General features: G+C 39.6%; 1 protein-coding gene across 14 annotated transcripts in view; it reads left to right on the forward strand.

The window, feature by feature from the left end:
- PRDM5 (PR/SET domain 5) overlaps positions 1 to 16,365 on the forward strand; it is a 261,033-nt gene that overhangs the window by 97,377 nt on the left and 147,291 nt on the right. For 9 of the 14 annotated variants that reach the window (XM_081566398.1, XM_081566567.1, XM_081566951.1 and 6 more), the window contains one exon: positions 15,259 to 15,433. In XM_081566398.1, the coding sequence (XP_081422524.1) occupies positions 15,259 to 15,433 (175 nt within the window). Of the gene's footprint in view, positions 1 to 5,817; positions 6,065 to 15,258; positions 15,434 to 16,365 lie in introns of those variants that run through there. The other 5 variants (XM_081566477.1, XM_081566659.1, XM_081567374.1 and 2 more) reach the window with 2 other exon arrangements.

Raw genomic sequence — 16,365 nt, forward strand, 5'->3', positions numbered from 1 at the left:
CCCTCCAGGTCACTTAGCCCCTTGAGGCTTTTTGGACCTCCTTTTGCTAGATCTTTGCAGAGCATTAGGTGATGTTGACAAATGTCTCTATCCTGAAACATGTCTTCCTTTGGCTTCTCTGAATCCATCTACCGTCCTACCCACTCTTTTTCTTTTTTTTCTTTCTCTCCTTCCTCCTTTCCTTCCTTCCTTTCTTTCCTCCTTTGTTTTCTTTCCTTCCAGCTTATATTCTTTTGTCAGCTGTTAAATGTCTGAGTTCTTTCCTTTGCTAGGTTCTTCCTGTTTGTATCCTTGGAATCTGAGCTAACTGTCCTGCATCCTGGACAAAGTCAGCTCTCTCTCATTACTTACTCCAAAAGCACCATTCCTCTCTGTCCTCATACTCATAAAGTCATTTTCCATTTCTCTGTTGGTTGATTAATGGCACTGAGAGTTGATTAATACCACTCTCAATCTGTAAGCTGTTTGAGGATAGGCAATATATCTGTTTTATTTCACTACATTATACTTAGTACTTCCGTAGTTCTTGGTACATAAAGTGCTCAAACTTTTTCTTCCCAATGAATTATTTACCTCTATCAGAAGTGTTTCATTTTAGTTAAAATAAAAACTAATGTCTAGGTTTTACTTTAGTTTTTTCCTGTAGATTCTATTGTAGCAGCATAACAAACATCTTAAATTTTAAGTTTGATTTTATTGGGGTTCTCCAGAGAAACAGAATGAATAGGATGTTTGTTTGTTTGTATGTATATAAAGAGATACCTTGCAGGGAATTGGCTTCACATGATTGTGGAGGCTGGCAAGTCCCAAGAGCTGCAGGGTGAGTCAGCAAGCTGGAGACCAGGGGAGCTGATGGTCTAGTTCTGGTCTAAGTCTGAGGGCCTGAGTCCCAGATAACCAGTGGTGTGGTGTAAGTCTAAAAGGCCCTCAAGCTTGAGACACAGGAAGAGCCAGTGTTTCACCTTGAGGCTAATGTCCCTCTTTGAAGACAGTCAGGCAGGAGGAATATCTGTTACTCTCTAGAAAGTCAGCCTTTATTCTATTCAAGTCTTCAGCTGGTTAGATGAGGCCCACTCATACCATGAAGGGCAGTCTACTCCATCTACTAATCCACATGTTAATTGCATCCGGCAACACTCACATTGACAAACCCAGAATAATGTTTGATTACATGTCTGGGCACCCTGTGGTCCAGTTAAGTTGACACATGAAATATACCATCACATTTTTCAAATATCTTACATGTTTCTACTTTCAATTTTTTTTCCTGTCACTCTAGCCTGATCAGATTACCTTGTAATTTTCCTCAAATGCTCAAATTTGAGGAATTCCTCAAATTCCTCAGATTTTCCTCAAAATGTAATTTTCCTCACAGGGCAGGTTTAATCTGTGCCTAAGTTCTCAACTCTTCCATGTGTTGAAGCTGCTTTTTCTGTCTAGTGTTCTGCAACTTTCCTGTAATCCCTAGTGTTCTAGCTAGGATTTTTCTTTACATAGCATGACTGTACACTCTGTGATGCAGTGACTTTGCTGATATTGTTTTCCCTACTTTAATAAGCCCATTTCCTCATGATCTTATCTTGTCCAAAGCCCATCCAGCTTGTGAATTTCAAATGCTGTTGTGAAACTACCTCCTAAAATTCTGCAGCTGCTACTCTGTACAACTGTCTTGGCCCTTTCTTGTTCTTCATTTTAATTTAACTAGATTGTTCTGTTAGCACTGAGCGCACTTAAAGCCCTTAAGGGCAGGAACAAAAATGGGCTTTCTTGTGAGTATGAGTATCCTGTAGTCCTCTGCACATTATGTTCTGCAGGAACTGTGTTGAATGACTCTTCAGTTTCTCTAATAGGTTTTCAGATTAACTCTAGGTGTGTTGAGTTGGGTATGCTTGCTCTGACTCACGTCTTCTTTTGGGGGAGCACATCTGCTTGTCTAAGTGGTTCTCTTATTTCCAGTTGGTTAAAGTATTCCCATTGTTGGCTAACTTTTGAATTCTTAAGAATGTGTTAGGAATGGGAAATGGATTCTGCAGCTCTCTTTGTGGTGAGTTCCACTTTCCTGAATGACATTCTTGCTTTTACTGTCATGTTAATTCAAAAGGAAATTACACTTTTTCCCCTCCTTTTTTGACAGCCTTCAGTAAGCAAGACATTGCATCAGTGTTGAGATTCATACAAGGAGAAATATGATAAAGGGCCTGCCCTCAGAGAACTAACAGTCTTTGGAAAAGGGAGGAGGCAGGAGAAAAGAGAGGTCTGTGCTTAGCTAATTTTTATGCAACTTGTACTAATTAATATTTGGTGAGTGATAATTTTATATCGTATGGGTAAATCATCTCTTCCCCTATACACTTTACAGCCCTAATGGGGATACCGCTAAATAAATACAGACCATGGTGGTAAATACTTTGAGAGGGCCAGCCTAGATGGTTAGGGAGGAATGTTTGCAGGATCTGGAGCTCTTGAGAACTCCTCTGGTGGCTCAGACGGTAAAGCGTCTGCCTACAATGCGGGAGATGCAGGTTCAGTCCCTGGGTCGGGAAGATCTCCTGGGGAAGGAAATGGCAACACACTCCAGTATTCTTGCCTGGAAAATCCCATGGATGGAGGAACCTGGTAGGCTACAGTCCATGGGGTCACAAAGAGTCAGACACGACTGAGCGCTAGCTTGCTTATATAATAATTCAGTTTAAACTCTCTTTTCTAATGTGATAGGGACAGTTTGTCCTAGTAGGAATGATAGAACTGATGTTTCAACCAGTTTATCTTGTTTTATAAATATACATTTATTTTCTGGTTTTTTTGCTTCTGCATTTAGGTTCTTTCACTAGAGTTTGCTACCATATATTTTTTCATAACCACTCTATATAGTATCCAGTTTTACTAAAACACCAAAAGGTAAGCCTTAAAAAACCTGTCAAATTACACAAAACAAAGCAATTATAAAAGATGGGAGGAAATCATAAAACTGGACAGATTCTGCACTCAGGTTGCTTTGCAGGGTTCTTTTCAAAACTGTCAGTTGATTTTCTTAGAAACTATTGAGTTTTTTCTGACTCATACATTTCTGCTATATGTAATGTTTAGCTAAGTTACATAATTGTAGTAACTTTTACCAGTGGCATAAACAGGTGTGGGAACAAACACAACTGACTCTGGGGACTCAAGCTAGCAAGTCAAGGGATGAAGATAGAAGTGTGCAGGCACACCAGGAAGCAGGCTGCTGACCATGAAGAACTGCCCCGGGGCATCATTAGGCAGATTTTAGGATATACAGAGTGTCAGGTAAATCTGGGGAGTCAGTCAGTTGAAGGTCAGTTAAAAGAGTTTCTAATATAAAATAGAGCAAATAAAGGCATGAAATCTTGCCTTTTGCAGCAACATGATGGAACTCAAATGGCATTATATGCTAAGTGAAATAAGTCAGACAGAGAAACACAGATGCTGTATGATGTATCACTTACATGGGGGATCTAAAAAATAGTAGAGCAAACTAGTGAATATAACATGAAGATGCAGAGATAAAGAGAGCAGTGGTGAGAGAGGGGAAGGGCTGGGGAAGTCAGAGGTACAGACTGTTGGGTATAAGATAGGCTCACAATTATATGGTACAACACAGGGGGTATAGCCAATATTTTGTAGTAACTGTAAATGGAAGGTAACCTTTAAACATTGTACGTAAAAATAGTACAGATATACTGTAGGAACAAACTATACCTTCTAATGTATATAAAATATTTAATAGGTACCCTATTCTCCATAGTATTGCCTTCTAAAATTTTTTAGCCTGTCAATTTTGATAACTTATCTTTAGATAAAATAGCTGAAGTATACATTTTTCCCCCCTGTGAAGAGCTAGTTTTTTAGGATCACTTTGCTTCTTTTTTATATAGCAAATTTTTCTTTTTATTCTTCTCACTGCTTCTGTTGACTTTTTTTCTCTGTGGTGTCAGATTTGTTTCTTAAGATGCCTCAAACATTACTATCTTTTCTTGAACCCCTCAAAGGAAGATATGTATATTTGTAATTTATGTTCTTTGTTTATAGACTTAATTTTTGTTTAACATAGTATCCTGTTTCTTGGAATCATATTATGTTTTTTTCTTGCCATGTGACTGATTATGAACTGAGATTAGAAAAGAAACAATGTTATTTGCATTTGTTTGAAACTTCATTTATCTTACAGAACCTTTGATGCAGTCTAAACACGAAATTAGCTTATCCTGCACTGCTCATTATTAACTTTCCTTGATTGCAAGATGTTTTCTTCTTACTCTTAAAGAAAATATTTTAAAAATGTATAATTTTGCTTAAGTTATTGTATAAGTCAACTTTTGCCAAGAAGACTGCTCTAAAAGACAACCCTAAACTCTTAGTGGTTTATAGCAATGAAGATTTATTTCTTGTTCACACAAGTATGGGCTGCTGGAAGCTGCAATTCTATCCACATCTTGATTCCACATAGGTCTGAAGGAACAGCCCTTAACAGAGCCTGCATTTTCCTGGCAGAGGGGAAAAAGAAGTGACCCAAACATGTGATAACTCTGAAAGCTCTTCCTTGGACATGGTTCACTTTGCTTCTAATCACATTTCGTGGGTCAGTGCAGCTCACCTGGTCAGACCTGAAACAGTCAACCGCACCTCCCCACACAGCACTCCGGAGAGCCACAGAGCGGCTTGGTACAGTGCCCCAGCTGGGAAGGGAGTGGTGAATAAATTGGGGTGCTGTGTCTCGTTTTAAGGATTTTAGGTTTTATTGTTAGATCAATATTGATAGACATGTTTGGTGAATTTTGCTGTGGAAATGATTTTTTTCCTGATTTTTTTTTTTTTTTTTTGGCTTTGTGTATGGAGCTCTATAGAACTGATGTGGAGACTGATTCAGGATTTTAGTAAGGAAACGTTAAGTGAGAGGATATCAAATGTAAAATCCTTACTGTTTCATTATATTTTCTTTTCTCCACCTTCATCATTTGTATTGATTATTGAGTAGAAGTCCAAACTTTGGAAGTAGAAGTCTCCTCGCATTAGTATTGATTGCTTGAATTTTTAAGACCAAGAATTGTTTTGGAGCTATTTCCTTTTGTGCTGATTACCCATAAGCCATCTTAGCTAGATAGTTTGAATTTTCAGTTTACTACGTTTCTGATACACAATGAATTGGGCCTTTGCCAATTTCAGAATCATGGTTTTTCTTGCATAGTCCACATGTATACAATAGTCTGCCAACAAGTAAACAAAAACCATGTTAAGTTGCAGACCAGTGCCGCTGGAATACCAAGTCACTGGTGGCCACTCCTGGAGTTAACATTTATTTGCACACAGTGAGGATTAGTATTTTCTTCAAAACAGCAAAAGTAACTGCCTCAGTTACTTTTGCTGTTTTGAAATAGCAGAGCTGAACCTCCCATGCATGAGTTTAGGGATCCAGCCTCACGAGGCCTGCTGCCAGAGAAGGGGCAACGGGCAAACTGTCAGAGAAAGTTGAAGTTTGTAAGTAATGTTGGATGTTGAAGGGAGGTAGGGAATTTAGTTACATCTCTTAGATATCCAGGAGTAAATGTTTTGAGATGGTGATAGATTCAGAAAGGATTAGCCTGAAGGCATGGTTAGTTTATTTGATCCTAACTATGGCCACAGTACAGAAGCAGTCACATTGATAAAATCTTATCAAGCAATGCCTTACTTTATCTGATGTCATTTTCAAAGAGGGGCCCTCTAACCTCACAAGGTTGTATATTCCAGCATTTCCTTGACATCCTCATTAAATGTTTCTCTCAATTCCATACCAACCTTCCTTCCGGTTGGCTGAGGCCCAAGAGGAAAACCAGTGATCACGTCAGCCTGTAGGCATACTGTTCCCTTCAGATTCATTAACTTGGTTCTCCGAAAGATGAGTGTAGTTTACTTGATTCCAGCTCTGGAAGGAGTGAGATAATAAAGTTCACCTCCATCATTTTCCAGAGGTGATAGGAGACTTGCCTGAGGAGAAAGAGCCCCTGAGTAGGAAAGCCAGAGCCATCTGTGCCTCCTGATTAAGTGTTCTTTGATGACTACCGTTCATGTAAGCACCTACTCTAAGAATATATTAAAATCAGGTGTAGATAGACAGTGGAATGGAATTTTTTTCCCTATACATGAGATTGAGATAACATAGTAAATAATAGTTTCTGAGCCCAGTGTTTAACCAAATAAAATTATTTTGTGAGTCATTGAAAAATAAAAAGAAAGAACAAAGAGTTATATGGGAATAAATTCCCTTTAACCTTTAAATTCATTGGGTTATTTTAGGTTCATTTGGAAAATGTTTTATTCACTAAACTTGTAATTGTAACTGCATACATTAACTAATTCTACTTCATTTATAGCTTAATCATGTGAGTTCTTCTCATTGTAATTCTGGTGTCAAGTTCTAGACTGGCTCCAGTATTTACTGTGTATGATTCTTTACAATTTATTTCTCATCTCTGAGCCTCAGTTTTTCCGTATGTAAAATGTGGGCTGATTGGAGGAGTTTCTGTTGGAGATGGAACCCTGATGCCAACTGTCTCCTAAGTGCCTACTGTCTAGACACACTTTATATAGTCTGTATTTTTAAATCATTGAAACAGCTCTTTGAGCTGTATGTACTGTTGGCTGTATTTTGTTTATTAGATGACTGAGAGAAGTTAAGATAACCTGTCGGAAGAATGTACAGCTAGTAAGTTATGTCCTTGGGTCCCAAGTCATGTTTTTCTGACCCCAAAGCAGAGTCTGTTTGTCCAGTGTACCTGACATTTCTTTCCGTATGTCGCAGGGCTACTGTGATGATCTGATGAAATAAGATACGTGAAAAACGTGAGAAAACTGCAAGTGCTTTGTCAACGTGAGATGTTATTTCTTCTAAGTGTTTTTAGCCACTATCAGAAGTTAGCAGTTAAGGGCCAAGGCATAAAGAAGTCTAGGAGTATTGTTTTTTTTTCTGCTCTGTGTATGCAGAAGTTGAGGCCCACAGGGATAAAGAAGATGTCCACACACCAGAAAGTGGCAGAATAGTCTTGAGTTCGTAGTGTGATTACAAAGCCCACTATCCTTGTACTCCTTTCTAGACCTGAATTCTTGCTCTGGAGTAGGGGCTGGGATTCCTTTGTCCATGGATTGATTCCTGTGATGAAATTTCCTATTCACTGTGCAAGATACCTTGGTATGACAAGAATAGGTTACTAGTGTGGGATGAGATACTGATGTTGATGGTAGTGTTTCTATTGAAGACCATTTCCACTAAGTTAATCCACTCAAAATTCATGACAGTGAATACATCTGTTTATATGGCTATACTTCTATACTTTCTGAATTCAGAAATGATTCTTTTGGTGCATATGAATTTTAGTGGAGCCTCCTCCCCACTCCCGCCTCAAGAAAATGCTCTGTAGTGGCTGTACCACATAACACTACCCCTGAGTTTCCTGTTGAATCATCCCAGCCAGATTATTGCTTTTCTCTGGGTTTGTCTTCATTACATAAATTTGTTCAGAAAGCCCTGACATCATAAAATATTCCCATCAGAGAAGTTTTGTGTGTGTAAATTTGTCTATAAATCTGAATTCTGTAATGATGTTATCAAAGTGATGAATGTAATGAATTCCAAGCTGCCATTGTTTTTTCAGCTGTCTTAAACAGATTGGAATTCTATTATGCTTTTTTATCAGAATGCACTGGCTGTCCAAAGAGCTTGCAAGTAGTTTATTATCTAAACTAATTTTTTGCTGTTGGGTGTTTTGAGTGACTCTGACTTTGCAAGTTTGTTGAAGAGGAGTAATTAACTTGAGGGAACTCCCTGGAGGCCCAGTGGTGAGGACTGTGCACTTTCAGTGTTGAGGGTCTGGGTTCGATCCCTGCTCAGGGAACTAGGATCTTGCAGCCTGAGCTGTGTGGCCACAGGAGGAAAGAAAAATAGTACTTACTAGCTTTGTAACAGCTGAATTGACTAATACTCTTGGGCACCTGAGTGAAACCACATGAAAATACATTTATACATACAGAGAAGGTATGTCTTTTAAAGCAAAAAGTTTTAGTTGGTGTTTCAGTTTGAATCCATAAGAAGAATTATTATTAAATAGAGTAACATCTGTGAATGCTTGAGGGAAAACTTCATCACCTTGTACTCCTCCTTGACTGTTCCCCTCCTCTCACACTCCATATTCAGCCCGTCGGAAAATGGTATCAGCTGTCTCTTCATATCATACTCAGAATCTGATTCATTCTCGCCATCTACACTATTTGCCTGCCGTAATCCTCCCAAGTTACCATTATCCATGATCTAGGTTACTGTAATAGCCTCCCACCAAAAGTAAACGAAGGAGGATATTAGTAATCTTTTTACTAATAAGTGCTTTTCTTATATTTTTGTGTTCACTTTTACTGTGCATTATTTGTAAAATACTGAGCAACTATTAGGAGTATAGGTTATGCCTTGGGGGATACGTGGTGATTCTTGTTCACTTCCTTGAGGAAACCATCTGTGGGGAAACAAGAGACAACCATCTTTGGGGAGACATGTTAGAATGTCATTGATTGCATGAATTAATGATGAAAACCACGGAAATAAATTACAAGTGTCCAACTGAATAACTCCTAGAATCCACGTGAGTTTCATGGAGGATGAGCATGAGCTGTGTCTCACACAATGCTGAGGAGGCGGCAGGGGGGCCAGGTGGCGTGTCGGCAGTTGTATCAATATTAAGGTGGAATGAGCTCAGTCTTTCTTGAGAGGCATTACACCAGTTAGGCTGAAGAACAGAAGACAGGTTCATTTGAAGGATTGTTGGGGATGAGAGGACGAAGTGGGTTTAGATTACCAGTTGGTAAGCTGTTGGAGCCATTCTTTATGTTAGAATCCTGAGCTAGCGTTGGGCATGGGGGCTGGAGCAGATGAGCACAGTAAATGTTATTATTAGGAAATTGTCTTTATTTTTTCCCACACCGTGCAGCATGTGTGATGTTAGTTGCCCAACTAGATATTGAACCTGTGCCCCCTGCAGTGGAAGCACAGGGAGTCTTAACCACTGGACCACCAGGGAAGTCCCAGGAAATCTGACTTAGAGCTTAGAATGTGGTTTTGGAGAGTGTCATGGGTGTTATCTAGAGTGACCTGATAACAGGTCATCTAGATATCTAGACTCTGTTATCTAGAATCCTGATTTGCCCAGGACTCTCTCAGTTTCAGCACTGAAAACCGCATGTCCTGGAAACCCCTCAGGCAAAACAGATGGTTGGCCATTTAAGGATAGCATAGTTCAGACTAGCAACTGGTATCAGAGGTACAAACCAGAGTAAAACATTAGCACAGTATCAAGTGAACAGAACTTGAGGATCAGAGATCCAGAGCATTTCAGAGGTCTGATCGGCAGGCAGCAGAGTTGAATTATATAAATATCTTGGCTGACAGCAATTTGACCAAATGAAATTTAGCATTGTCATAGCAACTTTGTTTATGTGACAGTCTGATTGAAACAAATTTTGAAAAATGAATATTTTAACCACTAGTTTCTGACTTTTGTATAATAATAATAATAATAATAATAATAATGAGCAGTAGTTATCAGCAATGGATACTTAACTTGTACCAGGTACCTTGCTAGATTTTACAGATATTTTCATGTTTAATTCTCACAATCAGCCTATGAGATAGGCAGCATTGTTTTCTTTCTTTTATAGATGAGGAAACTGGTGGTTTGAGACATTAGGCTGTTTGCTTAGTTACACAGCTAATTAATAGTAGAAGGAGATTTGAACCCTGGCCAGCCCCAAACTCTTAGCCACTGTGTAGTACCATTTCCTGGTATCAAGGAACCTGTTCTGTTTTATTAATTGTTTTCCTTTTACTACAAAAGTAACACTTGTTAACTCTAGAAAAATTGAAACACAGAGACTAGCAGAAAACTATGCAAAATACAATTCCTTCTGTTTAGAAAGGAAGTCTATTGACATCTTTGTTCATATCTTTTTCTTTGAGAGGGCACATTGATAATTTTTTCTATAAAAAAATGACATTTGATAAATCTTTTAAAACCAGTTGTTAGACAGTTATTCTTTTTCAATGTATTTTTTTGGACGTTTAGGTTCTTGCAACGTTTTGATACTACAAACAGCTTGCAATAAACATAATTAGCTGAAGATGATACACAGATAAAGGAAAATGAAACAAAACTGAAAAACAAAAATTCCTAATGATGGACAGTAATGCAGGAAATGTATAACGATTGTAAAATCACTCACTCTATTTTGTATTTGGATCACCAGTACAATGAAAATCAATGACTGAGGAATATTCGCTTTTGAACAGACCATTATGTTGAATAGCTCTCTTTCCGTTAAAGTTGAATTTTCAACAAAATCACCTAGAGCTTGTGCAGGAACCACAGTAGGACCCAAGCCCCGGGCAAAGTCCCAGGAAGGCGCCTGATCCCTACAATGTTGAGCATGAGTGGTGAGTCTGCTGCAGAGGAGCTGACTTCAGGGGTTGGTGTCCAACTCTGTGTGGCCCCACGGACCGCAGCACACCAGGCCTCCCTGCCCTTCACCATCTCCCTGAACTTGCTCAAACCCATGTTCATTGAGTCGGTGATGCCATCCACCCATCTCATCCTCTTTCGTCCCCTTCTCCTCCCGCCTTCAATCTTTCCCAGCATCAGGGGCTTTTCAAATGAGTCAGCTCTTCGCATCAGGTGGCCAAAGTATTGGAGTTTCAGCTTCAGCATCAGTCCTTCCAATGAATATTCAGGACTGTTTCCTTTAGGATGGACCGGTTTGATCTCTTTGCAGTCCAAGGGACTCTCAAGAGTCTTCTCCAACACCACAGGTCAAAAGCATCAATTCTTCTGCGCTCAGCTTTCTTTATAGTCCAACTCTCACATCTATACATGACTACTGGAAAAGCCCTAGCACTAACTATGGACCTTTGTCAGCAAAGTAATGTCTCTGCTTTTTAATATGCTGTTTAGATTTGTCTTGGGTTTTCTTCCAAGGAGCAAGTGTCTTTTAATTTTATGGCTGCAGTCACCATCTGCAGTGATTTTGGAGCCCAAGAAAATAAGTCTGTCACTGTTTTCATTGTTTCCCCATATTTGCCATGGAGTGATGGGACCAATGCCATGATCTTAGTTTTCTGAATGTTGAGCTTTAAGCCAGCTTTTTCACTCTGCTCTTTGGCCTTCATCAAGAGGCTCTTTACTTTCTCTTCGCTTTCTCCCATAAGGGTGGTGTCATCTGCATATCTGAGGTTAATGCTATTTCTCCCGGTAGTCTTGATTCCAGCATGTGCTTCATCCAGCCCAGCATTTCACATGATGTACTCTGAATATAAGTTAAATAAACAGGATGACAGCAGATAGCCTTGGCGTACTCCTTCCTAAGTAATCAATGCAAAGAAACAGAGGAAAACAATAGAATGGGAAAGACCAGAGATTGCTTCTAGAAAATTAGCGATACCAAGGGAAGATTTCATGCAAAGATGGGCACAATAAAGGACAGAAACTTTATGGACCTCACAGAAGCAGAAGAGATATTAAGAAGAGGTGGCAAGGATACACAGAAGAACAATACAAAAAAAGATCTTAATGACCCAGATAACCATGATGGTGTGATCACTCACCTCCAGTCAGACATCTTGGAGTGCAAAGTCAAGTGTGCCTTAGGTAGCATCACTACCAACAAAGTGATAGAATTCCTGCTGAACTATTTCAAATCCTAAAAGATGGTGCTGTGAAAGTGCTGCACTCAATATGCCAACAAATTTGGACAGCTCAGCAGTGGCCACAGGACTGGAAAAGATCAGTCTTCATTCCAATCCCAAAGAAAGGCAATGCCAAAAATGTTCAAACTACTACACAGTTGACACGCATTTACACGCTAGCAAAGTAATGCTCAAAATTCTCCAAGTGAGGTTTCAACAGTACATGAACTGAGAACTTCCAGATGTTCAAGCTGGATTTAGAAAAGGCAGAGGAACCAGAGATCAAATTGCAAACATCCATTGGATCATAGGAAAAGCCAGAGAATTCTAGAAAAACATCTGCTTCATTGACTACGCTAAAGCCTTTGGCTGTGTGGATCACAAAAAACTGGAAACTTAAAGAGATGGGAATACCAGACCACCATACCTGCCTCCTGAGAAACCTCAGGAGGTATGCAGGTCAATAAGCAATAGTTAGAACCGGACATGGGACAACTGACTGGTTCCAAATTGGGAAAGGAGTACGTCATGGCTGTATGTGGTCTCCCTGCTCTTCAGGGGGATAAGCCACAAACCCCATAACCAGAAACCGTAGCTGAAATAAAGAGAAGTAAATTTCAGGATCAGAATATTACAATAGGGGCTTCCCTTGTGGTTCAGTGGTAAAGAATCCACGTGCTAATGTAGGAGACATGGGTTTGATCCCTGGTCCGGGAAGATACCATGGGCTGCTGGAGCAGCTAAGCCTGTACGCCACAACCAAGGAGCCTGTGCTCTAGAGCCTGGGAGCCGCAGCTACTGAAGCCACTGCAGTGAGAAGCCCAAGTGCCAAACTAGAGGAAAGTCTGGAAAGCAGCAAAGACCCAGCATAGCCAAAAAAAAAAAAAGAATGTTAAAGTAGTTATCAAAGCTGGAGGTCATGGCCAGTTAATGACAGCTGGGAGCTGATGCTCAGTCCCTGAGTGTTGGGTCAAGCTCTTCAAACCCTTCTTGCCAAAGGGCAGGAGATTGGGCCTGGGATGAGCCTGAAAGTGAAAGTCGTTCAGTCATGTCCAGCTGTTTGCGACCCCATGAACTATACAGTCCATGGAATTCTCCAGGCCAGAATACTGAAGCAGGTAGCTTTTCCCTTCTCCAGGGGATCTTCTCAACCCAGGGATTGAACCCAGGTCTCCCGCATTGCAGGGAGATTCTTTACCAACTGAGCTAGCAGAGATGAGCCTACGGGTGGGGAAAAACACCCCAAGAGAGCTTGAGAGAGCTCCAGGGTTTGGAAACCCAGCAGGTTCTGACAGCCGGAGGTTTTGAAGAAGGAGAATGATGTCATGAAAGGTTATTGAGTGTTGAATCAACTACGAGTAGGCAAGGAAGCCGTTTAAGAGGATGCTTCCTAAATGGCAAATGTAAAGGGAGAAGTTTTTGGTCTGGGTACTGGTAGGAATTATATGTAAAAAAAAAAATATCTAAACATCTCCATTAAATAATTAGGTTGGATACATTCCTGTTGTGACATTCCTCTTCTTATCACAAGTTTGGAGTACAGATGGAACATGTAGTTTTGATCCTTGGAGCTTGTAATGCTGTCATTACTTTCATTAAATTGACGCTTTAACTGGTATATTAAAATTTTCTTTTATTATAGAACCCCTAAATAGGTATGCTGTGTCTTATGATTGCAGTTTAAGTTAATGCTATCACATTTTAAAATTAAAAATTATTATCTTCTCTTGGTGCTTTGAAGGTCCTCATAGAATTAATGATAAATATACTGGAAAGACGTTTCAATTAACTTTCTTGGGTATTGATCAGATAAGCACTAAGATTTATAATTATTTTCTGAAATCCTTATTAGATGAGTCCTTTGTTGCTTTGGGTGACTGTTTTAGTTAGTAAGTATTTTCCAAACCCTGGAAAGTGTTGCTTCTGAGTTAATTTAAAGAGAAATCTTCATTTTGCTGAGTGTCCACATTGTTTTTTTGTTTGTTGTTATTGCAGTAAGAGTAACAATTGTATAGAAATTTACTGTGTTCTTAATTAGTAATATCTTTTCTGTGTGTTTCTGGAGGTATTAACTTCATGAACTTCCAAGAATCTCTAAATATTATAGAAACTTCCATTTAATTAACTGCAGCTAATGGTTAGGTGTGCTTCATTGCTTTGAACTTTTGAGTCAGTCCTCCCTTGCACAGCATTTGATAAATGTGATCATAATTTCTGTCTCATCCGTGGAATTTTCTAATATTTATTATTTTCAAAATTACAAAGAAATCTTTGTTATAAGAAACTGAAATAGTATTCAATATAGATTCCTACTTCTCCCAACCTCAAAATGATAACTTTATAACAATTTGATAGGTATTTTCCAGTTTTGCATGGAGTTCTGGTCAGTATACATGTGTGCATTCATTACACATTCCTCCTCCTCCTCCCTTCCCTCTTCTCTTTTCCCGCTCTCTTCCTCCCTAGCTTAGGCACTGTGGTATTGTCCAAGGAGAGGAGGCTTTGTTCTGTGCTGGATTTCACTCCCGGTTGAACTCATTGTTCTTGTTCTTTCCTTCACTTGGTCACCTTGAAAGTTCAATAAATTCAGTCTGTGCTTTACTTGTCTTTATCCTCAGCAGTCAAACTAGGAGCCCTCCCAGAACAAATCCTCAACTCTGTAAAAGACAACCATTCTGAGTGTTTCTCCTAGGGCCAGCCAGCTAAGCAGCACCAGTTCTGGCTTCCCTGGTGACTGGCCCCAGGCCCAGAGGGGCTTTGCTGATTCCAAGTATGAAGTTTCTCTGGGGTTTCCCTGGGTTATTCTTTGCAGCATTCGTCTTCTCAGTCTATTATGGGTTGAGATTTCTTCTGCATTAGCAATCCTGGCTGATTTGTGTCTTCTTGAGTTTTCTGAAAAATGGTGACATGTTGATGGTAGAGCTTGTGTCTTCCCTCTGCTGTTGTTTTAGTGGGATTTAGGGACACATGATTACCTAGGTACATGATGGTTTGGACCTCCCAGGTGCCTAGTCTTTCTTCTGTTTCTGGAAATTCTTTCAGGGTTCATTTGCAGTTTCTCTGGTTTGTGTTGTAACTTGAAATTTTTTTCTTCTTTTAAAGGTTTTGCATTTTATATTATAATGAAATCATTGATATTTTATTGCTCTCTTTTTGGGTTCAGAAATGATATCATTGCTTAACATTTATTTTCTACTGCATTTAGGGACCTCCACAAGGTGTTACTGCATAAAGCCAATTAATGGTGCAAAATTTATTTTTAGAAATTTAAATAATTGTCCTTATTTCATTTGTTAGGTATAAATGTCAGTATCTTTAATATATATTTGTATTTTATTTGCCAGGTGACTAAATATTGTCAGTTTCCTTTTTTCTGTGTTCAGATTAAAAAAAAGATTTAAAAAAGTAATAGTAACTTTACATGAGCACATGGGATTCAGTGTATTTTAAAATGATTTCTTACTGTCAGAAATGATTTAGCATTTTTTTTTTATTATTGAAATACATTGATCCTACAACAGCATATATTTTTAATTTTGTCTTAGGAAGGAGAAAACATTTTCTATTTGGCAATTGAAGACATAGACACAGATACAGAGCTTCTGATTGGCTACCTGGACAGCGACATGGAGGCTGATGAAGAAGAGCAGCAGATGAGGACAATGATCGGTGAAGAGGAAGGTAAAAATCCCAAAGGACAGTCAGCAGCTAGCAGAAAAGGTATTAACTATAACTGGTGGGCCAGGAGAATGCAAGTTGTAGGAGAAATAAAATGAAATATGCTTGAATTACAATGGCATTGCAATAATGTGTTCTCAAAGTTAGTTTTCGTCAGAATTCCCAGAGGGTGTCCAGCCGTGTGCCTCTCTTCCAGCAGGGAGGGAATGTGGGCTGGAGGGGGAATAGATGTGTTCTGCAGGCTGCCAGGGTCAGCGATGGCTCCATGCTCTCACTGGTAGGGGACTAGTGAGGGAGTTTTTTGTGCTCTAGCCCTGACTTTGTCGTTAACCCGTGTTGTAACCGGGCTGGGCACTAACTCCGAGGCTTTACTCTCTCATCTGCACGTGGGGAGGGGCGAGTGCAGAGGTGTGTAGAGGTCCTGTGGGGCCCTGTGGGATCTTTCCTGGGCCTCACTCTAGTTTAAGACCCTTTGAGAATCTGGAGCATCTGGAAATGTTCCTCCGTTCTGGTTGTAGAGACCCATAGCATTGCAGGGTTGTACTAGTAGAGTCACCAAAAATGCGCAGTGACTGTGGATGGACTTGATTCTGTCAGCCCCGCAGTCTAGGAGATGCATGTCACTTGCTTGTCCTCTGCCAGTGGATAATCACTTGTCATTAGGGCTTGTTTCTCTCATTTGTGTTTTACTGCTGATCGGTTGCAAGGAAATTGTGAAGGGTGGTGTAGGTATTCATGTTTTGTAAAAGGCTGATCTTTTCTATAGAGTGTTTTTCCTTGTGTTCAACAAAGCCACTTCAGAAGTGACAGCGGTTTCTTTAGTCACCGTGGTATTAATGTCTTTTATGTGAATTTTCTGTTTTAACTGTATGTCATTGACTGAGAAAGTATAAGTGTTCTCAGTATTGCCAGATTATGCCTCTGTTTAATTTGGCTGAAATATTTAAAAGGAAGACGAGGACAGGCTATCAGTT

Source organism: Giraffa tippelskirchi, chromosome 1 (assembly GCF_054371585.1).
Source record: "Giraffa tippelskirchi isolate mGirTip1 chromosome 1, T2T-mGirTip1v1.2.pri, whole genome shotgun sequence".
Classification (NCBI taxonomy): domain Eukaryota; kingdom Metazoa; phylum Chordata; class Mammalia; order Artiodactyla; family Giraffidae; genus Giraffa; species Giraffa tippelskirchi.